The 27,467-nt window shown below is 44.3% G+C and overlaps 1 protein-coding gene across 8 annotated transcripts in view; it reads right to left on the bottom strand.

The window, feature by feature from the left end:
- BCL11A (BCL11 transcription factor A) overlaps positions 1–16,429 on the bottom strand; it is a 98,404-nt gene extending 81,975 nt beyond the window's left edge. For 6 of the 8 annotated variants that reach the window (XM_060026548.1, XM_060026554.1, XM_060026551.1 and 3 more), the window contains exons 1-2: positions 15,749–16,167; positions 8,521–8,850 (exon numbers count right to left, since the gene is read on the bottom strand). In XM_060026548.1, coding sequence (XP_059882531.1) covers positions 8,521–8,850; positions 15,749–15,803 — 385 coding nt within the window. In that variant the 5' untranslated portion in view covers positions 15,804–16,167. Of the gene's footprint in view, positions 1–8,520; positions 8,851–15,748; positions 16,168–16,409 lie in introns of those variants that run through there. The other 2 variants (XM_060026547.1, XM_060026549.2) reach the window with 2 other exon arrangements.
- Positions 16,430–27,467: the final 11,038 nt, after the last annotated feature.

The raw sequence follows: 27,467 nt of genomic DNA, 5'->3' as shown, positions 1-27,467 counted from the left end.
AACAAGTACGTGTCTGTGCAGACTTGTTAAGCAATCCACTTGTATGTAGAATAAGATTTTTTTTTTTCTTTCTTGCTACCAGTCACACAGCTCTAAGATCAGAAGAAATACATAGTCTTTGAAGCTGCTCAAATGTTTTAGTTAAAAGGACAGCAGTTGTTTTCAAAGATCCAAGAGTATCTTTATCAGAATTAAATTTTTCCTTATTGATTTTTTCCCCCTTAACATAACAAAAACATAACGTGAGAAGGTTACGATTTATTATTAAAATTTTTCTCAGCCTTTAAATCGTTCTTCAGTAGCCAGTGTTCACTTTTAAATGTAAAAGAATAATTTTTTTAAATCTTAGAATGGGATGGAGTAGGAGAGAGACACTCATGAAATTTAAAATTTAACATTGGTGAATGCATTGTTTTAACTATGAACTCAAAGACTTGGGAGAGGGGGCTGAAATGAGCAGTAAATGGCTCATTGTAAGCGGCCCCGAAATGTAAAGAAATCACGAAATCGTGGTATCCCCTGAGTCGGTGAAAGGAAATGCTTCAGATATTTTTTTTTTTTTTGACCCAAAGAGAAACTCCATATTTAAAACCTAAAAAGCAGACGTGGCATGTAGTACCCTGTGCTCCAGTTAAGGTAAGAATCCAAGCTACACCTTATTTCCCTAAAAATTGACAGATGTGATTTTTTTTTCTGCAGCTTTTTATGCATCATTACATATCAAGAAGATGAACTGATGAATATAAATGTAAATGCCCCCATGCTCGGCAAAAGGCTTCCCTGTGTGTTTTAGAAAGTTCCAAAATAAAATAGAAAGTGGAGAAAGGGGGGACACCACAGCACCTGTGTTCTTTTTGAAAGCACCTTTGCAGGTTTCACAATAATTCCATTCTTCATTTTAATGGTAGTTTTTAATCAGTGGACTCAGCTCTATCTAAAACTAAAATCAAATGATAGGTGTAATTGTTCATTGCCAATGCTAACAACAGCAAAGATACACACAGAAACTCATTGTGAGTGACCACAGGTCCCCAGGTATCCCCTTCACCAACATGCCTGCTCCAGGTCCCCACTGGGAATTCCCTGGCGGGGCCGATTAAATTCTGAATAACAGGCTGACAACCCTATCTGGAAAAGGGTGTGCACGGCGTCTTCTCGCCTCTTTTAGAGGAAGTTTAAACCTAATCATCTCACCTTCAGTGGGTATAATTTGCTGTTTAGCACACCAAGAACTTGGTATTTTATCTATCTAAAGAGATCAAAAAGAAAAAAGGAGGGCAGAGTGGGAGCAAGCTGTGGCCTGGCCTAGCCCCTGTGCAGGGTGCTAGCTCAGAGCAGCAACCTGTGCAGGTAAGACTTCCAGCGGCATTGCATCAGATCCGATCACATCAGTCTCCAGGGTGAACCGAGAGGTGAAACGCTCCGGTGCCCTGTCTGCAAACTTCTCATTCGCCAGTTCTTGGCGGCTTATTTTTCCAGAGTGTTTTGTTTCAGGAAACGTGTGTATTTTTCTTTGTATGTTTTGTGGATTTACCACAACTGGTTCTGACAGCTGTTGATACTCTTAAATGAACACATTATAAAAATCCTCTTTAAAACCTCAAGCAACAGTGGACTCAAAAATAATGGTAAAATATTTTAATGGAGTTCCAGTTGAGAGTTGGTTAAAAAAAAAAAAAGTACAAATGAAGGTACAGAAGTCCTTTAAGTCAGCGCTAGATTTAAACTGAATGTCTGTGTGTGCGCGTGTGCGCGTGTGTGTTTAATGGGGAAAGAGGGGTGTTGCAAATCACCACAAATATTTACACTGTACTCCCTTTGTTCAAATCACATACTTTTAACAGGAAAACCTGGAACTGTGGCTATTTAAAATTTTAAATATTCAAATGCCTGTAATTAACCATATGAAACAAATTATGTCGCATTTCTCCATACCAGAACATGCAAAAAAATTCGGGTGGGGGATTGGGAGGTGGCAGAGTCGGGGAGACAACTCCAAGAGGAGGAAAGGATGATGTTTTCATTTTGCTATAGATCAAAGGAGAACAAGAATGGAAACTGTGGCATATCCAGCATTTTTACATTGCTGTCTTTCACACTGGGCTAAGTTTACACAATTCCCCAGACTAGCTGCATACTAAGCTGGCTGTGTACAGCTTTATTATGGTGCGCTGGTGGAAGAAGCATTAATATTCCAGCTCCGCATCTGACAGGGCATTTACATGCGCCCATCTGAGCGGCACCTGAGAGATCTTCCAAGGTGCAGTAGCTGTGCGCCTATTGTAAAGGCAAATGAAGCTCACCTATTCCCTGCTGGGGTCACAAGTGACCTCACCACCCCCCCATGCCTCCAATCCTTCCCTTGCCAACCTAACTCAATGCCATCGCAGAATGACGAATGAGCTCAGAAATAGACCCTAAGTTACTAACCCTGCTAAGAACAGCAAAAGCCTTTGCTGAAATGTTTTAAAAATGCATAGGGAGTGCAGCTGGCCAGTAAAAAGCAGAGAGACAAATTCCAGTGAACCCAATATGGAATACGTTACATTCTAAAACTGATTAGAAATACAGTCTGATGTTTACTGGCTTCAAATTGAGTTTGGCATCAAGCATACTAGCTTTAATAATGCTGGCATTTTTTTAATTATTATTTTAAATCTGCCTTTGGTCTTTAGGAGCACATGTGGAGAGCTCAAGCATTCTTATTCATCAGGTTACATTTCCTAGAAATTAAGTTTGTGACAGAAAATGACTCTACTAGCAATAATATGGTCCGTGCTCAAATTAATTAGGTCATTGTTGTAAAAACTACATGGCAAATTACAATGGTAAATTTACTGATATTGGCCAGAGCTCTAACCCCTGGGAGTAAAGGGGAGAAGCAGTTTAAGGATGCTTATTTACCTGGGTAGGAGGACAGAACAGAGGAGGGAGGGATACGATGCCAATTTTCTATTGGTATTACAAATAAAAATACTAGTCATTATCCATTAAATTATATAGTCTGAATATATTTTATGAACTTTATTAATATCCTCCAAATTGACACATAAAATTAAAACCTGTTCGATTTGAGATAGTGTTAAAAATGGGCCCTACGTTTAAATCTTTTTTTTTTTAATCCTTGTAATAACAACACTGCTGACATAACCATGACCCAAATGAAATCTGAACAAGCAGAAAGGTACTAAAGATCCTTGGTGATTAAATCTCTTGCTAAAAAAGTGGCAAGGTGCCAGGCTGGGTCCAGTTTGATGCTAAGTGACTTTTATTGCACAAAGCTGGTACTACTGTATGTAAAAACAGATTTGGGCTTCGGGTAAATTTTGTCAGATGATTTCTTTGTGCAATAAGGGTGTGAACAGAGCAACCGGAGTAGATTAAATTAACATCAAGTGACGCAATCTCGGTGCATCTCCCTAGCTGTGCTACTTCAATTAAAATTTCATATTTTCCCCCCAAACGAAAGCCGAACTATCTTCTTTTTTTCACTGACTAGTGTACAAGACCACCATTCACCTATTCTCCTTTTTGAAATACTTTCACTAAGAAATCACAAAATTCTGAAAAATGCTTCCCTAGGATTTGCACGTTTGTTACATACTTCAATTTAGTACCCCCCCACACATACATTAGCCAAACTGCACTAAGGCTGCAGTGTGACAACAATGATTTTCCAGGATTCTAAAATGTGCCATTAATATGCATCCAATTCACCTCTTCCCTGAGCTTGAAGTTTGCTGTCCTGATGCTGCCTGCACGTGTCTATACTCACTTGCATTTTCCAGCCCATGGGCAGCTCCACAATTAAATGCCACATTCACCAGGAGAAAGGTGTGCAAAACAGATTTCAGATCCTTTAAAAGTAAAAGGCACAACTTGCAATACAACGAGGAACTGGGTGATTTGAGAAATTACAGCACTGTTTTTTAAGCTTTCCTAGAATAAACACAGAGAATGGGAGGGAAACTTTCCCCCTCTGCTCCTGTTCTTGAAGTGAATACATATTTGTGTTTCCAATAGAAGGCCATTTTTACATTAACTGTCTGTAACAGCAGGAGACAGAAAAACTAACACAATCTCCACATCACACACAGGATGATCTTCATATCACGTGGCCCTATTCTCAAAACTATTTATAAAAGACAACTAGGAAAATGCACAATGCATCTTTTCTGTGTCACGGAAAGGGTAACGTCGGAAGAACTTTGGGATCTTTGGGATCTTCCACATTGTAGATTTTTTTTTTCTTTTTGGCTTGCCGAAGTAAATTTAGCAGCCATGCGGGCCACTGTGTTTAATTAAGCTTTCAAAAGTCCTCTGACAATGCCAACAATTGTAAGACACTTCTGCGGCTCAATCATGCAATCGCTGTGACAGTTCTATTTACAATTTGTCTTAGAAAGAGTTTCTCTCACATTGTACTTTGACAAAACATCCAAGCTGCCAGTTCACAACCTTTCTCTGTCTTATTTACAAATACATCTTGTATATAGGACTCCCAGTCTCATGAACATGAGCCTTTGGGTAATGGTCCCACAAACACAGGCTCCCAATGAAAATCCTAGGTATTTATTAGGAAACAATATTCTTTAGTCTCTGGATGTGAAGGTTAAATAAAATGTTCACCAGTAAACTAGGGTTTTGTTTGTTTGTTTGTTTGTTTTAGCTGCCATGCTAAAAATTCACTTCAGAAGTCAGTGGTTTTTATTCAGAATCACACAAATAAAGAGAAATGAAAAATAAGAGGTTATAATAGGATACTATAATTTATAGTCTCATTTACAATTATACCATAAAGTACATCTTCCAGTTCAGTCTGAGATAAGAAAGAATTCAAATGGGTACAAAAAGAAAAGGCAAGTTGAGTTTCTAAATTCTAAAAAGCATGAGTATGTTATACTTGATTTACCTTTAAGTAACATGCTTATATATTTCTGGATTGAATTAGTATTTCTCCTCTCACAGAGCTTCTGGCTTACATATTATTATCTGGGTATGAGGTGTATTGTCTAGGCAAATAATTTTTCAATGCCCTGACATCAATGTCTATGTTCATGATTTTAAAGAGAAAAAATGTTATATATCAATAGCAAGAGACTTCACTACACTTTACAGGACTAATCATATTTTCTCCCATTCTCTCAAAAAGCTAACTTTATGACAGCCCAACCCTAATTTAAAGATTTCTATGTGCAACAGCCAAAACCTCAAAGCTGACACTGTGGGATAATATTTTTTGGCCTTTTCTATAAGTGAACAGCAGCTCCACAGTCACTAATTTCAATGAATATTTCCCCCTCATAAAACAGGAGTCTAGAAAACAAAACAAAACCCTAATTAAAAGCCCTGACTGCCAGTCAAAGGCTGCTGATATCTGATGGTGGATATCTGACACATAACATTGATGAACTGGGCCCTGCACAATATAACCTGCCCATTTCCAGTTAAATTAGTACGACTTCAGTGGTCTCAGTGGATCACAGTCACACAATATTTTGAATGAAATGAAAAAAAAAAAAAACCTGATCAACATATACGTGTGTATTCAATCAGGTAAAAATCATCCTTTCTAAAAAATACTCGGCTTTGAGAGGCCTATGTACAGCCAAAACCCACACCATCTTACTGAAGTTTTAAAGGACACTCAATCTCCTGTGTGAAAGCCCCAAATTCTAAGCTTTATTTATCTCAGGAAGAAGATCTGTCACTGTTTGATTCCAGCTTCCTGCCTATAAAACAGCACAGAGCACACAGTAAGCTCACATCCAACTTACAGCACTTTAATAAGGCCTTTCCTACACAGCGTATTTAAATAACTACCTCTTATATGGCTGCCAAACATATTCTTCTAGAGATTCATCAATATACCTCTTTCCTAATACAGAGCATTGCTCCTCCTTTCTTCTTGTGACACAATTCAAATATCTACTGAATGATTACTCTTATTGTTTCCCTCCTCACCGTAAAAAGAAAAGCAGACTTGGGAGTTGTGAAGACGTGCTCTAGAGAAATGGGCTGGGAATACACAGCCGTCTTCCAGAACTTCGCTTCAGAGGCACCTAAGGGCCAGGGCATCTTAATTTACGTGCGATGGCAGAACGTTAATTTCACCATAGGAAACTCCTTAATTCATTACCGTGAATTATGAAAAGTCGTGACTCTAGTTACTGACATCTCGCTTTGCGATGCGACCACGCTATTTACGTTCAGCCAATTCCAGGGTGGGAACAGGTGATTACACACAATGAAAGGAATCAAGACTTTGTAATTATTCGTGAATGAAAGGTTTACCTCACCTGGGTCGCAGCACTGGTGCACCCACTGAATATCTCAGATAGCTTAAGTAGCTCTTCACCTCAGTGTAATTACTTAGCATTAGCCCTATAAAACATATTTTAAATGTGCTTTTTGGGGGGCTTCTTTGAGCTCTCTTACTGCAGTAGACCTTAAAAAAAAAAGAACCTTTATGACAACCAGAGAGTTAAGGAAAATATCTCTTCTTCTTCCCTACGTAGATTTACAACTGGGACAGCGAAAAGCCTTCACTAGAGAGCCTTCCCCCCAGCTTTTAGATTTCTCCTCTAAGTACAGAGGCACAGAATTTTCAAGCTGGTTAATCTGAGACTGAGTAACCTACTTGGGACCTCAGTAAGGAGTGTGGTTTTAATTCTTGCTTGACAGACACTGTGTTTTGTCTTTTAAACGAGCAGCTCGATATGTAAATACGATGTTACATCACGCAAGTGTTACTCCATATTTGGTGATTTAGAAAGGCTTTGGATCTCCTAAGACGACAAATCCCCTTCCGCTTGCTCTTGCTTCATTAATCATGCCTTACACTTCTGTTCATTTTCCTTCCAGTCACAAGACAGCACATGGAAATGGTCATTGCCATATCCTGCTGGGGGGCAGGGAGGGGTGGATAAAATCTTAACCTGCATGTCATATAAGCTACATGTGGTGGATTCGAGAAAAATATTTTGTGAATGCACCTTCCGTGGCAGCAGATTTCTCATTTCACTAAAGGAAAAGTATCTGAGTGTTGTTGCAGGCAGCATTAAAAAAAAAAAAAAAAAAAAAAGAGAAAGAAAAAATGCCACGTTTGATTTTAATGATCAAATTCCAGAGGGGGGGAGGAGAAATAATACGACATTTAATCCCCTCTGGACTACTGACCCACTACAGTTCAACTCTGTGGTCAAACTAGGTTGAAGGGACAAGTTCCAATGAATCAATTGATTCTATGCACTACCCTTCCTAAAACTGAACAAACCCTCTGCCTTTTGGGGGCAGCAGCAGGGGAAATTGAGGGGAGTGACCAACCGACAGGCATGCCGGTTTTGTTACCACAGAATCTGCATTCACTTCATCTTGGACATTAAATCACCGTTGTTTCATTTTTAAAAATGTTTTAAGGGTCGCTGTATAGTGTTGCTGTTTATCACTTAGAGTGGGGATTTAAGTCCCTCTGTTGGCCATTAATTCCTTTTCCCTTGAGCTGTTGAGAAACCCACACCCCTAGCTACCTTTCTGCTAAAATTAACCAAAGGAAGCAGAGCTGTTCAACGTGTGTATATATTTTTCCAAGAGAATTTTTACATTATGTTATAGCAGAAACAGTGGAAGTCTGCACTGGACATTTGTAAGGGTGACATGTGGTTGTGTAAACCACAAACAAAATCAAGATACATCTGTCAAAACCACATCAGAGACAAGAGAGAGCACAGAGAAGCATTTATCATTTAGCTGAGGAGGCAGGCTGCAGGGAGCAGCCGTTCCTGTCAAACCAACCTTTTGAAATTTCCAACATGCCCTTAAACTTTTCGAGTAAGCATGTCTGTGCGCTTCAGCAACTGCCCTCTCTACTCTGGCCTGGCCAGTCGAAAATGGCATCTTAAAGTCAAGGTCACGGTGTCATCCCACCACGGGGCTGTGTTTAATTACAGCCCCATACGGGCTGACAGCCAATATGGATCCAAGGCTAGCCCTGAAACTCAGTTAACTCTTTCCAGCCCCTCCAAAATGCCCTTCCAGCCCACCCAACTTCATGGAAACATCGAGAACAAACTGCACCCCTAGGGACGTCTGATCAAGTATTCTGACTCAAACAGGTCACTGGCTGAACTACAAATGCCTATACAGCCACTTTGCCTCTGACTTGTCACCAAGGCTGGAAATGGACCTTGGAAACTGGGCTAGGTGTAGTAAGGTTCAACACTTAAAAATGAGAAGGGGAGAGAAAAGGAAAGAAATTCAGAATCAGCAGATCCAGAGAGAGGGTATCAGGTGTGTGTAACCTATTCTGCCTACATTTGATTCGGTGAAGTGGAAAATATTTATTTTTATGTGTTCTGGACATAAGCAATAAGAATGCTTATTTTAACATTACAGGGCTGTCATGGACAGTCACATGGAGAAATACAGAAAGCACTTCACCACTCCTTAGTGCTTGGCTACAGCGCCTCTGAAAATGAAAAGAAAACATGCAAACAGCTTTTCTCCTTGCTTCTCATTTACCTGCTATGTGTTCCTGTTTGGGGCAAATTCCTCTAGATGACGTTGATAAACAATCGTCATCCTCTGGCGTGACCTGGATGCCAACCTCCACGGGATTGGATGCTTTTTTCATCTCGATTGGTGAAGGGGAAGGTGGCTTATCCACAGCTTTTTCTAAGCAGAGGCTGCCATTGCATTGTTTCCGTTTGTGCTCGATAAAAATAAGAATGTCCCCCAATGGGAAGTTCATCTGGCACTGCCCACACGTGAGGAGGTCATGGTCCCCTTCTGGAGCTCCCAAAGGGCCGTGGTCTGGTTCATCATCTGTAAGAATGGCTTCAAGAGGTTCGGCTGTTGTTGAAGAAACAAAAGCACAATTATTAGAGTGCCAGAAAGGAAAGAATACGGGGAAATACATTCTCAACCCCATTCCATCCCAGCACATTATGTAAAGGGTTTCTAGCCTCCTCCATTTAATGCCCAGAAAAATGTGAGCGTATAAAATGTACACGGATGTGGAAACTGTCAACAAGAAAGCAAATTTATCAATGAGGCAAATCATCATATATTTAAAGAAAACTGCCTGACTTGCATACTTCCAGAGAAAACACACACACACCCCAAATGTTTCTGGTTTGTAAGTTTAGAAAGAATGTGACTGTTAAATAAATAGTTAATGCGGCAACATAAAGTAAGCTTAAATAATAACTACCCCCCAAAAAACCTGGTAAAAACATGGATTGAAACCAAATTTGTTTCTTTTTCATATAGAGTAAGTTGTCTATTGTGCCCAAGAATAAAAGGAGAGGTGAATAAACACACACACACACACACACACACACCCTTTGTGTGTGAACATATATACTCTAAATATACAGAGACATGGCTTCATAAATTAGAAAGCTACTACATCACACAGAAAATGTGCCACATTTACACTGCCGTAATAAGAAAAAGACTGCATTCACCTGTGAAACAGATCTAAATAATAATCATAACGCAGCGTAATTCACAGTGCCAAAAACCTTTCTGATCTCACTCTCAGCAGTGCCACAAAATCAAAGAAATACCAAATTCACTGGCAATTCTTCTCAGACACATTAGCTAAATGGGATACTTTTGAGTACTTAAGAAAATAAGCCAATTAGTCATTTTTTCATTCTGAAGAAAGGAATGTCTAAAATATTCTAAACATGTTTGCAGTTGGTGGCCCCCATCACGTAAAAATCAGAATGGTCAAGCAAACGCCACATTTCAGATCAAGGCTGAGAAGTCCTTTCTTTAGACTTGAAATACTTTGCCTAATGTTGTCAAAGTTGTCTAATTTTCTGAATGAGCTCCAGAACGCTTCATTATGGGACTATTTCTGCACACATAATCACCAGCGGATGGTATAACAAGGTAGATATGTCTTTCATTCCTGTTTCCTTTTTTTTTTTTTTTAACCGTGCACCAAAATACTCCAGCATCTATTTGAACAGCTTCTATCATTTTTTTAAACTTCCAAAGGGGAAAAGAGAGTTGGTAAGTCTCTGCTCCTGAAACCTTATGCTTACTCTATCACACACACACAAAATTACAAAATATGAAACATATCCAGGATGCTGCCAGTTAATAAAACTGAAGCAGATAATGTACAAGTCTTAAACAGTTAATCAGTCTGACCTTCTTTAGCAAGCTGCCAATTTCACATTTAATGAACTTAAAGCCACAGAGAATCAAAAAATAGATTTTAATTTGAGTGTAGAATATTGGAACAGATTTTGATAAAGTGCAAAAATCCAGTGAACTCAGGTTAAATTTATTTCAACCCTATCCAGACTGAATATTGAGGGGGAAGATCTGGAGTAACTCCCAGATGTGCTGGGTGAAATAATATTGAGAGAGCCCTGCCTAGCTGCACCTGTGCTCAAGTAGGACATGTCATAATTTCTAGCCTCTGGTACTCCTCCTAATTTAACATAAGGTCACCACAGGAATATGAAGGTTATATTCCTACTAATAAAGACAGCAAAGTAAGCACTTACATTTCTGTGCCCAACATACTGACCAAAAGATAAATACACATGCATACTTTTCAAATAAAAGGAGACAAACAGAAAGCTTTTGCATTGTGCTTCTATATCATTTTTCTCCTATTTGCTTTCATTGTGACCAAGTGAGGAACTGAATAAGGAAGTCATTCTCCAAGATCCCTCCTATGTGAATTAAGAATTTTAAGTACACATTAACGAATGTGGCTTTTGTTGTTGTTGTTCAGCATTAACTACAAGTTCTGAGGTTTACAGATTGAAGAAAGACTCCGGAAAAATACTTCATTTTATTAAAGTTAGTAGTACATAGAACCTTTGCACAAAAACATGTTTTTAAACTCCACCGTTAAGATTTGTTTTTTATTCCCAAGCCCTGACACATTTCTGAAAATGGAAATATTATTTGGGAGCAAAAGGAGATATTCCCCTAGTTATCAAACAGTTAAAGGTAATGTGGTACAAAACAGACTTGGTTAAAGTCTTCTAAATGTAGTGACTGAACTGATTTACAATCAAAACCAGGAAATGAAGTGGTAATTCAGAGGTTGCTGATTACACCTCCACATTTCACCTAATTAATTTTATAGGAGGCAAAGTTCTTGAAAATAACAAGATGATCAAATGTACAGATATAAAACCTATAACCTCAACATTTTCTATGCTCTTAACATAAATTATTGCTAATTAACAAGAATTATATCCTAATGTATGAAATACAGTTAACATCAGGCTCCCTGCTAAACATTTGGCTAGTGATGTTCAGAGAAATACCAAAATGTTTTATCATTGCTACTATATTATTAAAAATCAGACGAAGTGGGGCACAAAGAAAATATGAAAATACAATTCTCTTGCTGTAGTCTACTGATTTGCATTGACATCTTTTCTCAGTGGCAATCAACATTTCCTTTCTGGGCTCTGATAATTTCTCTGTATTTTAATGCAAATTCCCCTTTCCCTAAAAACATTCCTAACCTCAGCCATTTTACCCCCTCCCTCAATTCAATTCCATCCTCCTTCACTCCCACACAACCACCGTTTCTAAGCTCCGGCCTAAGCTCTGGCTACAAAGCGGGGAGTCCAGGATTGAAGTGGAAAGGAGTGGGCAAATAATCATAATAATTAGCCGCGAATTCTCTACAAGGGGAAAAAGAAATTGAAAATAAAATGCTTCTGCGTTCAAACAGCAAGACTGACTGAAACGTCTCAATGCCCCAGCGGCTGACTGAGATCTCCTTCCTCTCTCTGCAGTTGCAAAGGAATAAATTTAAAAAAAAAAAAAAAAAGCCTTAGAAGAAATGTAGGGAAGGAGGAAGGAGCTAGCGAAACGAGGGCTGCTGGGGAGGGGGAGGGGGAGGGGGAAAGAGAGCTCTGCCTTCAAGTTTGCTTTCCAAGTCCTTCCCTTTGATTGTCTTAACCGGGTAAGGAAGCAAACCGAGGCTGAAATGCAGAGAGAAAAAAGCAAAGAAACAAAAGCGAAGGCAGGGGCGACAGGCCGGGGGCAGGGGGGCCGGCGGGGGTGGGCAGTGCGGAAAGTGAAGTTGGGCGCTGGGACTCTGAGGCACAAAGCGAGCAGCGTGCTGGCCGCAGGCTCCGGCCGCGCTCGCTGGGAACACGTGCAGCGGCTGCCGCGGGGCCGTGGGGCCGGGAACCCGGGGCGGGAGGCGGCGGGCAGCCTGGGGACCCGATTGCTGCCTCCACGGCGGTCCTGCGTGGCCGCGGGGTGACGACGGTTCCCCAGGACCACCAGTTGGAGAACTGGGAAGTGAGGCTTGGAAAACTCGGCAGGTTAACCGGGTGCTGTCTCGGTATCAACGCACACACCAAAAGCGCGGGTCCTGAAATTCATTCTGTGTCCAGAGGCTCACACTTTTTACTTTGAGGGATCTCTGCAAATGTCTTTCTCCCGCAATTCCCGGCACCGGTGTGCGCAGCGCGGCGGCGGCTGCTGCGGTTATTCATTATTAATGACGCCGCTTGCCCGCATCATTATGATGATAACTATTACTATTGTTGTGATTTCGGGCTTCAAGGCGAGAGCTGCAGGAGGCGGAGGAGCCGGTGGGGGGGGGGAGGGTCGGGCTGCAGAGCAGCCCTGCAAGCCCGCAGTGGCCGCCTCGGTCCGTGCTTTGCATGGGGGTGAGGGAGTGGAAGAAGTGAACCTGGAGACTAAGTGCAAACTTGCCGGATCCCGCCCTTTGGCCTTGCCCCGAAGCTGGAGAGCGCGCACTCCCCTTTCCTCCCTACCAAAAATGCCCGCCCGAAAGAGAACGAAAACTGCACCCCGCTCCACTCCCGGAGCCCGGGGGTGTCGGCCGCGCGCTTCTCTGCAGCCCTGGCAAGAAGCATTTTTAAAGTCAAAATGAAGAACAAAGACATAAGGGGTGATGGGAGGGAGGGGGGAGAAAGGGAATTCTGCCTAACCGTCCGTTTCCCCCACCCCCACCCTCGCAAAGCTCTTCCCTCCCGGCCGAGAAATGCAGAGCGGGGGTGGGGGAGGCTCTGGTACAGGTTCAAGTTCGCTGAGCTTTCTTGATCTTGTTCTGCCTCCTAGCGACCGAATGGCTCAGCCAGCCCAAGAAGCGGAGGATGGGGGCGGGGAGGGGAAGGGGGTCCTGAAGACCGGAATGGCTCCCGCTCCCCCCTGCGCACCCAGAAAATTAGAAAGGACAGACGACCGCACGCCCTTCAAACTGGTTCCTCAACGCAAAGCCAGCCCTGAGACACGGCGAGAGGGGGATGACCCACCCAGCCTGGGATATCTCCGGATGGGCCCAGGGTGGGTGGGGGACGGGGGAGCAGCCCGGACTGCACGCCTTAGTCCGTCCTTTGAGCCCCCAGTGCATCCTTCCGAAGAAGGGCCCAGCTTTCCCGAGTGCTGCGAACACTGCCCTTCCTTCCCGCCGGTACCTGCCGGGCTGTAACTTCACACCGCCGCGCGCCGCGTCTGCTCCGCATCCGGCGCGGCCGGGGGAGTTGGGGGCGGGGGAGAGCGGCGAGGGAGGGATGCGCGGGGGTGGGGAGAGGGAGGGCCCCGCAACGTGCCCGGGCGGGGGAGCTTTCGAAGTGTGTGACAAGTTCCAGGGCCCAGTGAAAAATTCAATTCCCTCTGCGCACCCCCCTCAAACACACACACCCCTTTAAAAAAATACAGAACTAGGTATAGGGTGGTCCTTTAAAATTGCAGCAAAAATTAAAATAAGGGTCATGAATGAGGAGGGGGAAGGAGGTGGGCCCTCTCATTCCTTTCTTTCCCTTGCAGCCAAACTTTCCTAAGTGCCCACCGCCTGCCTTTCCAGGCGCATTCTGTTAGCCAGGAGACAGCAACCCACTTACCCACCCACCCCCACCCCCAATATAGACTCACAAGGGTCCCCTGACCGACACAGGCCCGTGGTAGAGGACAAGAACTCAAGGGAGGGGTGCGTGGAGTCCCAGGGTCGAACACTCCCCAAAAGCATACTCGAACATACTACTCCCGTACCACCTACCACCCACCCCCACCTGGCTTGGCCGCGCTCAGGAGCTGGGGGCTGGTGGCCTGTCCCGGTGGGAGGGGGGCAAGGAAAGCACGTGGTGACCTCTCCGCCTCCCCGAGCTGGGGGCTAGAGGCGTCGGGGGTAGGGGGCGGACAGAACTCGCTTTTACGGCTGCTCTGCAAAATAAAAATGCTTTGCAAAGCCGAGTTTCTCCCCAGCCGATTTCGCAGTAGGGATGGCAGGGAGGAGGTCTGGGCATTATGCTGGGGGGTCAGAGAGGACCCTCGACTCGGCTGGCGCTGAGTCGCTGCACGGCCTGCCGCTGTGCCAGCGGGCGGGCGGCGGGCGCCGGGTGGGCGATCCCGGGCGGGGCGGGGGCGCGGCGAGGCCCGGCGAGGCCCCGGCGAGGCCCGGCCGCAGCCGCCGCCCGCTCCCGGGCTGCCGCGCCGCGCTCGGTCCTCTGTCTGTTTGTTGGCAGGAGGCTCCCGCACACGCGGTGCTTGTAAACATTCAGACACGAGATTTTTCCCAATCAAAATCCACTTCCACTTTTTTTGAAAATCTTCCAAAAAATAGTAAGAGGAGGGAGTTCCTCGCTCCCTCTCTGTGCCGCCGGCGCTCTAAGTTTGCAACTAAAGAGGTTTTGGTGAAGGGGATAATTGTATTTTATCCCCTCTATTAGAGACTGTGGGATTTTTGCGGGGAGGGGGGCGATGGGGGAGCCAAAGAGGAGAGCGTGGCAGAAAACGGCCGGCGGAGCGTTAGGCTTCTGTTGTGGGGCAAGAAATTTTGCCCTGTTTTATTTTATTTATTTTTCACGTTTTCTCGCCGCCACTGAGGTTCGGCCGGGAGGGGCGGGCAGCGGCAACCCGGGCGGCAGCGGCCAGAGCGCCCTCCCTCCCTCTCCCGCTCGCCCCCGTCCCTTGCTCCTGCCCTTCGGCGGCGGCGGCGGCGGCGGCGGCGGCGCGGGAGGGCAAGCGCGAGGAGCCGGCACAAAAGGCAGCGGGACAAACACCCACCTCGGGCCGGAACAAAAGGCGGCAGCGCCGGCCGCTGCTCCCATCCTTCCCGGTTGCCCAAGCTCTCCCTGCCGCCGCGGCCCCTCTCCAGACTCGGGAGACTCCAGAACGCCGGGGGCCCCCTCCCAGAATCCCACTTTCTCACTATTGTGGAGATGACTACTTTCCTCCCGGTGCACACTTGACCGTGAGCGCGCTGATGTCCGAGGGCCAGTCTCACCTCTTTTCTCCCTGGGAATTGTTTTTTTTAGACTTGGGCTCCCCACCCCCCCGTTTTTCTTCCTTCGGCGAGTGGAAGCAACCCCCCTTTCCCCTTCAGTTCCCTCCCCTAGGTTTGCACGAGAGTTGTTAGCATCCACAGCATTGTCCATTATTTTGCAAAACTGGAGGGGAAATCATTGCATTCCTTTTCGAAAAGCGAAATAAAGCAGAGGAAAGCAGGAAAGAGGAGCAGTCAAATTGTTGTAAAATTAAATAAAATTAAAAGGTTCGTGCTATCCCAAAAGTGTACATAAGGCTATGGTTCGGGATGGGATGAGACTGGGTTTTTTTTTCCCCCTCTCCCTTTAATCTCTTTTATCCCGACGCTCGGAGGTTTTTTCTCGTGAAAAAAATTTTAAATGCATGCACACACCCCTCTCTCCCCCCTCTCTTGCTTCTCGTCCTGCGCGCTCTTGTGATTATTAATAATTATTATTACTATTATTGGGTTACTTACGCGAGAATTCCCGTTTGCTTAAGTGCTGGGGTTTGCCTTGCTTGCGGCGAGACATGGTGGACTGCGGGGCGGGCGGCGGCGGCGGCGGCGGCGGCGGCGGGCGGACGACGGCTCGGTTCACATCGGGAGAGCCGGGTTAGAAAGAAGGAGACTCCAGAGAAAATATCTTCATCAGTGCCTTTTGACATCCAAAATAAATTAGAAATAATACAAAGATGGCGCAGGGAAGATGAATTGTGGGAGAGCCGTCATGGCTTTTTTTTTTTAAGCAAAAAAAAAAAAAAAGAGAGAGAGAGAGAGAGAGGAGAGATAGAGGGGGAGAGAGAGAGAAAGAGAGAGAGATGAAAAAAATGGCAAAAGCCCCCCTGAGCTGCAAGTTCAAGTGCGGACGTGACGTCCCTGCGAACTTGAACGTCAGGAGTCTGGATGGACAGAGACACACAAAACATGGGCAGGGCGAGCAGGAGAGAAGGGGAGGAGGGAAGGGGAAGCTCACACCAATGGACACACATCAGGGGCTGGACATGAAAAAGAGACCAGGACAAGCCAATGGCCAGTGCGGGGCGGGGGAGGTGCGGGGCGGGGGGCTCCGCAGACGCCAGACGCGGCCCCCGTGGGAGGGGCGGGCCGAGGGGAGGGGGCGCTGGGGCCGCGGGCTCACCAGTGGCCGCAGCAAGCGCCGAGGCAGCGGCGTGGCCGGGAGAGAAGAAAGGGGTGGCGGGGGCGGAGGGGGTGGGGAGCAAGACGTGCGCCCTGCTCCCCACCCCCGCATGCGGACCCTAAAATGAAAGATTATTTAAAATTTAAAAAACAAAACAAACAAACAAACAAAAACAGAGTGTACGGGGAGGCTGCAGGGGCCGGGGAAGCGCGGGCGGAGGGAAGCCAGGTAGAGTTGCTCCCGGACACCCTCCTGCGTGCGCACACCCACTTCCCCTCTCCGCCGCCGCCGCGCTCGCACCCCGCGTGCGGACGCCAGGGGCCGAAGCAAAAGCCTTGAGGCCGCGGCTGCGCTCGGGAAACTTTGCCCGAGGAGAGAATGGCAAAGAAAAATCACCCGAAGTTGAGAGCTGAGCCTCCAACTTACAGCTACGCGGCAGGCAAGGGGAGGCGGGAAGGAGCGCGCGGCGAAGCAGAGTCCAGCTCAAGTTTGGAGGGTTGCGGGTCCGGAAGGGCAGCGCCGGGGCCTCCGGGAGCCCGAGCGGCCTGGAGAGAGGGGGCAAGGGCGAGGGAAGCGGTGCAGACCAGGGCCGAAGGGCCGGGAGGGCGCCCCCCAGGCCAAGCAGGGGGGCCGGGGATCTGAACGTCCCGACAAACGATAGGGTCTGAATGCAACTGGGAGCAGGGAGTCGAGGCTCTCAACGGTCGCGGAAAGGGAGAGAAAGGCCGAGGAATAAAAAACAGGGAGCCGGACTCGGGGCAGGTTCCCGCCCCGGGAGTGGAGTGCCCGGACCCAGGGCGAGGGAGGCGCCGAGGCGTCCACCTCAACGGAGCTGCTGCCGGCCAGAGGACAAAGCCCGGGCAGTCCCGGGAGTGCCAGTCCCTGGGAACTTGCTCCCGGGGCCGCGGGAGGTCCCCAAGCCAGGTCCCAAGGAAAGACACACCCCCTCCCACTCCAGAGCTACTGCAAAAGCACCGAGGAATGCCAAGAAAGTGTTTCTTACAGGCAGAGCACAACTAGTCCAGTGCTGTTACCCGGGGAAAGAAAATGGGGAATGAAGAAAGAGCGACTGGCTCGCGGGAGCAGCGGGGAAGCCACAGTGATGGGGTGACAGCCCCGGGTCAGCGCCACGCTCCCCGGACGCCCCGGGCGGAGCCGCACACCCCGGAGCCCACAGCCCCCCTTCTGGCCTTTCTGCAGACGTTCCCAGGAAATTAGGGAAGACCTGTTGGAAATAAACCCCTGTCTCTTTAATGCGCGCGCGCGCGCGCTACTGCTGTCAAAAAGCGGGCTTCACTCTGGCGTGGGATACTTTCAGTTTTACGTAAAATGTACAGCAACAGCACCCCCTGCGATTGGAAAGTTTATTCAGAAACGTGCCCGCAAAGTCCCCCGGCGTCCCCCGCCTCCCAGCCTCCCCGCCTGCCTGCGCCACCCTGTAGCCTCAGCCGACGCCGACGCCGAGACCGCGCTGCGATTCCAGATCCGGAAGGGCACTGGGGGAGAGGAAAATGGACTCAGGTCCAAGGGAGGCGCGGAGGGTGCAGGGTGGAGGCGGAGAGCCGCGGCCCGCGACACTCCGAGCTGCAGGTGGACGTGTGTGAGTGTGTGTCTGCAGAGCGAGGAGCCTTCCTTCGCTCTCCTCCAAGCGGCTCCACAACCCCTTGTGTCTTCTCTTCCCCCTCCGCAGTCTAAGGGACGTCGTTTTCGTAAATTCACCTACCCGGCGCGGGGCTTTATTGTTTTAAGCTAGGGCCCCGGGCTTGCATGCGCGCACCCATCTCCGAGCCGCGCCGGCCAGCGGCTGTTTATTCATATGTTGCCTTCATAAAGTTTCAAACCCATTAGAAAATAACTGATTTGCCTAGCTCGGCGAAGCTTCGGGCCCCTCTAAGGAAGAAAAGGAGGTTTTGATGCTCAGCATTAGGAGAGATGTGGGCTGGACTGGGTTTGTGTAAATATGGTTTGTTGTTATTGTTTTCCTCCAGTTTAAGGGGGGAGAAACTAAAACCCTGTTTAAGAAGCAGGAAGAGTCACTTGCAGTAAAGCACGGTAGCGTGTGCGTTACACCATTTCCCCTTTTTCACGAGTTCTTCAGAGCAGGTCAGCATCTCTTTTCCACTACTGTCTATTTTTTTGTCTTGTTCCACTAGCCTTGGAGCGACCAAAAGAATGTTATTGCAGGGCAGGGGTGGTGGGAGCGGGACGTGGAGAATGGTTGGAGGGAAGGTGAGGAGAGGGAGAAAAAAAGTACAACTGGAGGCCTTTGAAAAATAAATAAAATAAAAGCCCCTTCAGGTAACAATAGTCAGTCAGATTCTTTCGGAACCGAGCTTTTCAAATTTAAATATTTTTCCCATCCCTCCATAAAAGTCCATATATAGAAAAGGTATATAAATGGGTGAATGTGTGTTCTGGAAATATATATGTATGATTTATATATAATGGTGTGTATAAAGCTTTTCAGGGTTGGCTGTAGTGTAAAAAGTAATGACTTTATTACCTCTGAAAGGTTCTGTGGTTCACATTTAACAGTCTTCTGAATTACAATTCATTACACAATTGTGTGCTCTCTAAAACCGGCACCCTATCAGGGCCGCTATCTGTGGTTATTTCCAATAAATAACTGGCAACATTTTATTGATTTTCTTTTTTAAAAAAATCATAGCAAATTAGGCACTTAGTTACAAGTAGGTCTGCTATGTTCCTGCACTTGTTTCAGATTCCAGGGGGTTCCTTCCGAAACCACATGTTAAAACATAACATTTAAAACCCAGTTTTGCAGCTGCTTTCCCTGGGTACCCATGGAGAGGTAAGTAGCGACGTTTCCACCATTAACATATATTTAATTTCACCATCATAAAATGCCCAGAGTGAAATAGGAACTGCCCTCCACTCCCGCCCCTCCCCCAGCCTGATTTCACCCAGTCCAGAAAACCAGGGCTGTGTATCGGCATTTGATTCCCTCCTCGTCGCGGACCCCCACTCGAGGTCCCTCCTGCTCGCCCCTACGAGTGACGCCCCCTCCCTCATTGCTACTGGATGCTCGCTAAAGCGCCCAAAACTGGGGGAGGGGGAACGTTTGTATGTGTGTTTAAAGAAATAAAAATGTGTTGTTTTAAGAGCTTTGAAAATATTACGTAAGTATTGATTAATGATGCAGGTGGGTTTGTAGAGGGGTGAAAGGTCACTTTAAACGCGCACACTTGGATACACAATAAGTATATTTACTTTCCAAAAGTAGCTTTCAGAAAATAATAAATTATGACAACGTTAAAATTATTTTATGGCCGTTCGGTTAACTTCATTTGGAGCTGTAGAACCTTTGCTGATTCCACTGAGGAGCTAATACGCTCTGTGGGCTCTTTCCCAAACCTTTGGTGACGACACTGCGTGTAAACTCCAGGCCAACAGACGACCCCTCCCCTCCCCTCCTCCCCCTTTCTATCTTGCCCGCGGAGGAGACTCCCCAGGACTTCCTGCAGTATATATTCTGCCTCTGATCTCGTACTTAATAGCCAAGTCCTGTTTTATGCTTTATAATGTGTTGACAAGTTTTCTAACAGACTTTCTGAAATAATGCACATATATTCACGTCGGTTAGAAACCCACCGTATTTTTAGAGTCGAGTAGATCTATACCCTAATGCAGTGAGAGACTGTAAATCATAGAGGATTTCATAGTCCTTTCAGTAGTTTTCGGTATGAAGTATGAGCCGCGTGGCCTCCAGACGTAACCTTTTAGAAAAAAAGACAGTGCTTTTATTTTATGGTGTAAAGTGCTTTTAGCTCCAGGGCTCTGAACGTGAATGTGGTCAACAAACAGCTCCAAGAGGGAGACTTAATACAGTCCCAGCCCTCGTGTGGAGGATCGCCTGGCACGGGGGACTCGGGCTGAGCTGGAGAATGAAGGGTTAAAAGGTCTGATGGAAACTACAAGATTCAAAAAAAATATTCACTGTCTGCCTTTAGCAGGAAACACCTTTATAGCCTTAAAGATAAATAAATGAATGACTGAATGAATGGTTAATACAATCGCTCCCACCTTGCTTTTACTTCATTCTTCTTTTTTTTCTTCCTAATGTAATTTCAGAAAATAAAGAATGGGCAGTCATCTTGATAAAAATAAAACTTAGGTTTGGGTTCATCACTTGGCATAGGTTTTGGGGTTCTTAAGGGTGGGAGTGCTAGGGTGTTGTTAAGACAAAGGAAAATTAATTTTAAAAAGGAAGGGAGGTTGTGCTTGAGGAAGGGGGTGGGCTTTGTGTGGGGGCCCCAAATTGAAAGGTGAGCATGAGGGCCACAGTCCCCTCTTCTCCCCAGCCTTCCTCAGCCCTGACCCCCCCTATAACATTTCTTCCTCCTCTGCTCACAGTGTGATCCAGAGCCTGGGACCTAAGGAGGCCCCTGGAGGGCAGTGTCTACACCTGAAAAGGCAGACTTCCTCCAGTGGGGTTCCGGGGGCACAGTTAGTATGGCATTTCTCCAGAGGCTCCCTGGGCCTTTAGGGGACTGGCAGGCTACTTCACATACCTGGATGGAGCCCCTCAAAAAAATAAAGAAGGGAGGAAAGAAGGGAAGGAAGGAAAGAAGGAAGGGAGGGAGGAAGGGAGGGAAAGTAGGAAGTCAAAAGCTGAATCTGCTCTAAATAAGTCTATACTTACCTCTAGACTGGGCTGCTGTGTGCTGAGTCAACAATGTGTGTGTGGAGGGGGGCGTGGGCAGCAGTCTCACCACTTAAGTAAGAGGCTCCTTTGAAGACAGCAAGGAGTTCTGGTTAGAACATTGAAATTTAGCTCCCTAACACTGACATCAAAGACACATACGTGCTGGGCAGTGAAACCAGTCCAATGGACCGCATTAGAAACATCCAAATGCAATGCTTAGCACACAGTAGATTCTCAATAAATGGTTTTTGAGTGAATAAGTGAATAAATCCTATCACCACATAAATGAAACCAACATAACCATACAAATTCTATTAGTTTCCCCCAGAGCCAATAAGGCTTTCATCAGGCAACTCTGTTACAAGAGTACATTTTAGCCTAAAAGTGATTCCCACCAAGGATGGTGAGCTCCAAAAGATTACCCCAAAGATCAAAACGGCTGAACACTTAAGAATACAATGCAAGATATTTTCATCACCTCCAGCAGCCTACATAATCAATTATCGTCCAAATAAACCAGTGTCAAGAACCGGGTATCATAAGATTCACTTTTGTAACATTGCTTTTTGGATATGTTCAAATCTGGTTTCCCAAATGAGAGCCCTTCTAAAGGAAAAAATACAATCAGAAAAAACAAAAATGAAAAATATCTCAAACTTCATTTTCTGTGCACCCTCCCCCAATAGATCTTTTGCTTTTAACAAGGGAATAATTTTTTTAAATACATGTTTTTCACACCCAGTCTTAAAAACAAGCTTCACCTATTTCCCTTTTCTTGTGGGGAGGGGGTAAATAAGAGGAAAAGCAACACACACACACACATCTGGTCTGACATTTTGTACAGCAAGTTTCAGCCCAATGTGATTTAAAACAATGTGAGTTAAAAACCTCTTAAAATTTGGGTTTATAATGGAAACACTGACAGACTCTTAATTATAGCAGCCCTGCCAGACACTGCTATAATGAAATAGTTGTGCTTTCATTACTGCAGAGGCACTATAGTTAGGGGTCTGTCAGTGTTTCTATTATAAACCCCAAGTTTAAGAGGTTTATAACTTGGGCTATTTAAATGGCACTGGGTGGAATTCAAGTTATCAGTCCAGATGTGAAGTTGTTTTATAAAAGAATAACTCAGTAGAGGAAGAGCTTTTGGAGATATTTCCTCTCTCTCTCCCTTTCTCTCTCTCTCCCTCCTCCCCCCACCTTCTTCCCTCCCTCCCACCTTCCCTTCCTCCCTCCCCTCCTTACACATCACAGAAATGATTTTTACTGGTTTCAGATGGTCTTATTGCCAACTTCCAGCTATGAATTCACTCACTGTCTAAAAGGAAAATTTATAGGCAGCTAGTCCTTTATTTGGACAAGTACTCTTTGCCATTATTATAATTTTTTACTATGTTATTATCCTGGAATACATACAGACAACACACACACACAAACCAAAAAAAATCAAGACTGTATGTCAAGGAATGCAACCTCATACACATATGCAGAGGTATACATTCTGATGAAAAAGTATAAATTTACTGAAGAGGAGAAATAAAGCGCCTGAAATCTTCTTTATCTTGTCTATCAACTGTGTAGTAAAAACAAGAGAAATATTACCATCTTATTTCAAAAATTTGTAGCTTTCCTGTTATCATTTGGTTTGTTCAGAAAAGCAACAGCTAGCACTGTGCAGTCAGCACTAGACTATCCAAGGACTCTACACAAACACCATGTATGTCTCTGCTGGACTTTGAATGTTGACAGTTTGATGAAGAATTTATCTTGGATTATCTAATGGACCAGAATTTTGAAATATGTTCTATTAACCTGATATACCATCACCATAATGTATGTTTGTTAGCGAGGATATGGCTGATACTGATTCTATCATAAGGAAAACAAAGATGGTGGTGGTGATCATGGTGATGGTAGTAGTGTTAATGGAGGTGACAGTGGTGGAGATGGTAGTGATGGTAGGGGTTGGAGATGGGGGCGTGGTTTCCCTAGTTAACACGTCCATAAGAGTGCAGTAGAAATAGGATGAAAGATGAAGCTAAAAAGCTCAAACCTTTGCTTCTCCACCTCTTGACCCTTCAGAAAAGCCATTCCGTAAAGATGAGGTGGTCGATGAGTTAAAACGAAGTTTTCAAATGCACACTGCTCTATGTCCCTCCCCTGCCCAGCAAGACGTGGCCCTGGGTGGGTGTTTCTGGCAGGCCCTAAGGCCACTGACTTCATACAGAAAAAGACCCATCAAGAACTGTGCAGCAACCATATCTGCATTTAGAAACCTTCTCACTTTCAGAAGAACAGTCCCTTTTCTCTGTTCTCTCTGTCTGAAATCAGACCACCACCAAAATCAGGCCATCAAGGACCATAGGGCCTTGATCATTCTCACTTCACAATAGCTTTGGTTGGTATCCTCTCGAATTAGCTAGGTGACAAAAGAGAAGCAGTCATCAAAACACATCACCAGGCTCAAGTTCCTTTTCTGCCAGTTTCTCATAAACCCCACAAATGCCTAGGCCCACAACCATTCCAGATGTGCGCCAATCATTCCCAGAGATTACTGAAGAGCTGCGGCTATTCCGGTCCCTTTTCCAGAATTTAAGACACCTTTTTTTCCCTGATAGTTAATCATCAGTATTTTTTTTCCTGCCAAAACCAGCAAAGGAAACTTTTCTGGTAGAAAAAGCCTGTCTCTATTTCATCTTCTTTGGCAGCTTGGTAGAAGATAAACAAATCTCTCTGGTCTCCCATTCCTGGTTGTATACAATTTGCCTGTTTTCTTTTTCTCTTAAAAAAAAAAAATCCTTTGCACAAGGTCAGTTACCTAAGCCTCCAGATTCCTATAAAATGAAGAATCTAGTCCTAAGAACTGTTATTCTTTCTTTCTTTATGGAGCACTGCACTGAACAGACATGACACATGGCTTCTGCTCTTGGTGGCTTTCATTTTTAAGGCACTAAGATACACATACACAGGCACAAGCCCATCGTATAAAGTTCACAAGTCACACATGCCAAAGCCATACTGATGCACACTATTATCCTTGCTTTGGGTAGCCCTGGCTTCACATTGCTGATTTGAACTGTTCTAAGCCTTTAGCAAGGACCAGTTTGAGGGGACACAGCTCTAGTTACTTCTGACACCAGTTGGAGAAAGAACTTGGTTTCTCAGAAATGAAAATGGTAAATAATGAGGTTTGGTCATGGGTATATCTGTGATAATTCTATTGTTTTATGACATTAAATATCTTAACTACTCTTGAGAAATGAGCTTTCCGTATTACATTTGTTTTGTAGGCAATTTTAGAGACTATTTCTAACATGCAATTGTGAATGTATCATTTCACTTCCCTAACACATAGTAGGCATTTAACACTGTTAAATCAAGGAATGAATTCTACAAATGCATTTTCTGTTGCTGCTGCAGGTGAAAAAGACACAGGTATTGTGTCTGCTCACTAAGAAATTAAATGTGCATATAGTGGAAAATTACATTATTTCACTTTTTAAATAGTTAAGAAGTATGGGCCATTTGCACAGCTATCTAACTATACATTATAAACCGCAAGCCCATTTGCGTCAGGTGGAAACAATTGCATGTTTCTCTGTGTATATTTCATATAGTAACTTATGTCATAAAAGCTATCACCTGACAAGTCCTGGGTTGTCAGTTCTTATAGGGCAGAGCCTCCATCCTTTTCATCTTTTTACCCCTCAGCACAGAGTAGGACCTTAGGAAATGTCTGGTACATGAATAAAGACTTATGAAGTAGACCACTTAGATTCCTGGGAACTTCAAAATCCTTTCTACCATAGATAAAATTTTTTTTATTGTTCTCAATTCTCAGATTTTGAAATGCAATAAAATATTCAAACAGCCAAAATCCAAGTACATTACAACACAGAGTAACTCTGAGAGATTACTTCTGAAGCCTGATTCTCCAGATACTACCTTCTTTAAATATCAAGGCCTGTTCTAGCTGGTTCTCATTTGAAAGAGGCAAGGCTCACAGAGCCTCATAATGGCAACTGCTCTCCCACCCATCCCCAAACAGTGATTTCTGTGGCCTTGCTCAGGGAACAAGGGAAATATCAGTATGTGCTCTTCAAATATGATGGAAAGAGAATCCCGACCCTCTCTTCTCAAAAGATTGAATCTTGAACTCTGAGCTTAATTAGTAGGAGAAAATTCAAGATTAGTGGATTTTCAAAATAAACTCAGTTTATGAAAGTAAACATATGAGGGGGGAAAAGGCAAATATGTTAATTATTCGAATATTAAGCACATAAAGGGGTTTTGCTAAAGACTGTAGATCTTTTGCGTTTGTTGATTTAAAGATTCTAGAAAATTTAAAATATGCTCATTTTAAAACATATGTTTTACAGGAAGTAAGCTCTCCTTAATGGGAACTTGCAACTCTCACTTTTTTTCTTTTATTTTAGCATAAATAAATCAAACTGAAAAGCAACCTCAAACTAAAAAGGAACTGTTTTTTTTTTTTTTAATTGATAAGACTTTAGCTATAGTAACATCTTTAGAATTCCAAGCTGGATTGTTGTATTTCCACTGATCTTCATATGTAAGGGTTTTAATCTCTTAAAATTAATGTGACAAAGAGAAAATGTTAAATGCTGAGCCCAGGCCTGTGTTTTCAGATATTTTACCCTCAGTAAGATTGACATGATATCTGGTTTGTAGAAGCGTTCAAAATTAATACATTTCTGACAATACTAAAAAGTTGTGATTCATTACTTCCAATTTTTAAATATTCTAGAAGGAAGAAGCTTTTCATTATGCGAGAGGAAGGGGGCAAAAGAGCCCCTGATTTCAGGTGGTATCTTCATTTTATTAGGAGCAAGGGATTGACCAGCAGCAAGGAAATAAACAAACATTAATCCTGAATTATATATTTTTTCCAACATGATACCAAAGGCCTAAACATTGCACTGAAATAATAAGATGATGGCAGTAATTATTTTAATGAGAATCTCCCTAGCCAGAATAACAAACAGATATATTGCCTAATGTTACACTGAAAGGTAGTGCATAAGTACACATGCTGCTGTGGTGACTAATGTGTGATAAGAGAATCCTCTGCTCACAATTTGGGCATTTATGTCACCACGTATTATTGATAGCTATGTTATTTTTACTACCCTGTGTCTTTATTATGTAACGTCTAATTGCAGGAAAAATTATTTTCATCCCCTTGATTTTGATAGGCATTTCCAAAGAAAGGATGGAATACAGAGAAGGCTGTGTATTGTGGAGTTCCACCATCACTCAGGATGTCTGCTGATGATTGCTGGTAACAGTTCTATAAGCACTGTACACTGGCCTTTTAGGAGGGAAGGAAATTAAGTACAATAGACTTGTGATCAAGTAAGGATGAGGTTCTGATGAAGACACAAGGGAACTGGACCACTTAGAATTAAAGCTTCAGCCCCCATATTCCTGCATTCAGGTGTTGCCAGCTGCAGAGTGAGTGAACTCTCTCCCTGAACTAAAACCCCTGATAAACTGGAGTTTAACTGCACCTTGGTCCTAAGGTGGAGATAAGACTAGATTTTTCTGGGTGTAATTTCAATTATGATGCTTACTTTGGTGGAATGCTTTTCAAGACAGTGAGCAGAGTAACAAAAATCTGGCATCCACAAGCAAACAAGCCCTAGTGTCTGGCCCCTGTACAGTTTCCACAAAGAAGGTCAAAAGGGGCTGAGAGGAAAGGTGTATCAAAGGTATCCCTGGAACGCAGAGCCAGTAAAAATGAAACTATTCTCTTCTGAGACCTAATTACCTTTTATATCCAAAGCTACACTGCACATTTGTTCATTGCTTATGACTAGGACTAAAAAAATATATGTGCCACGGAACTAGGCTTTTAAGTGATCCATTGGGTGGCTTTTCCGTGTCTGTAGGAATTTTCTGTTCTTTAGAGGCATTCACTCAATGAATAAGTAAATCTATGCTAATTTTTTTTCTCTCAAAACGTTAAGTATTTTCCTAGATCTATTTTCAAGGAATCAGAGACTTAGTCCTGTAACTTCCAAAATATTCCCTTCAAATTCTAAAACAAAACCAAAACAAAAATGTTCCAGAAACAAATTTCATGCTACCGGCTTTGCAAGGATTAGTCTCCTATTAGAGTCACGGTTCCTATATGATCCTTTTTCATGTGTTAAAGGAGGATATATATTTTTCTGTTACCTTTCTTGACTGTAACGCAATCACAGGAACCTGCAGGAGGCACCATAAATATGCAAATTTCTGAGAGATAACTGTTTTCAGTGGTTATGCCTCCAAGTAGTCAGGGAAACAGGAGAACCTGAGCTTCCTACTTCCAAGTAATTCATATGTTGGTAGTGCCCCCTGCTGCAATCACAGGTTGTCCAAGA

Source organism: Delphinus delphis, chromosome 12 (genome assembly GCF_949987515.2).
Source record: "Delphinus delphis chromosome 12, mDelDel1.2, whole genome shotgun sequence".
In the NCBI taxonomy this organism is placed as follows: domain Eukaryota; kingdom Metazoa; phylum Chordata; class Mammalia; order Artiodactyla; family Delphinidae; genus Delphinus; species Delphinus delphis.
Note: the sequence above shows the minus strand (reverse complement) of the source record. Positions and strands in the feature narration are given on the sequence as shown.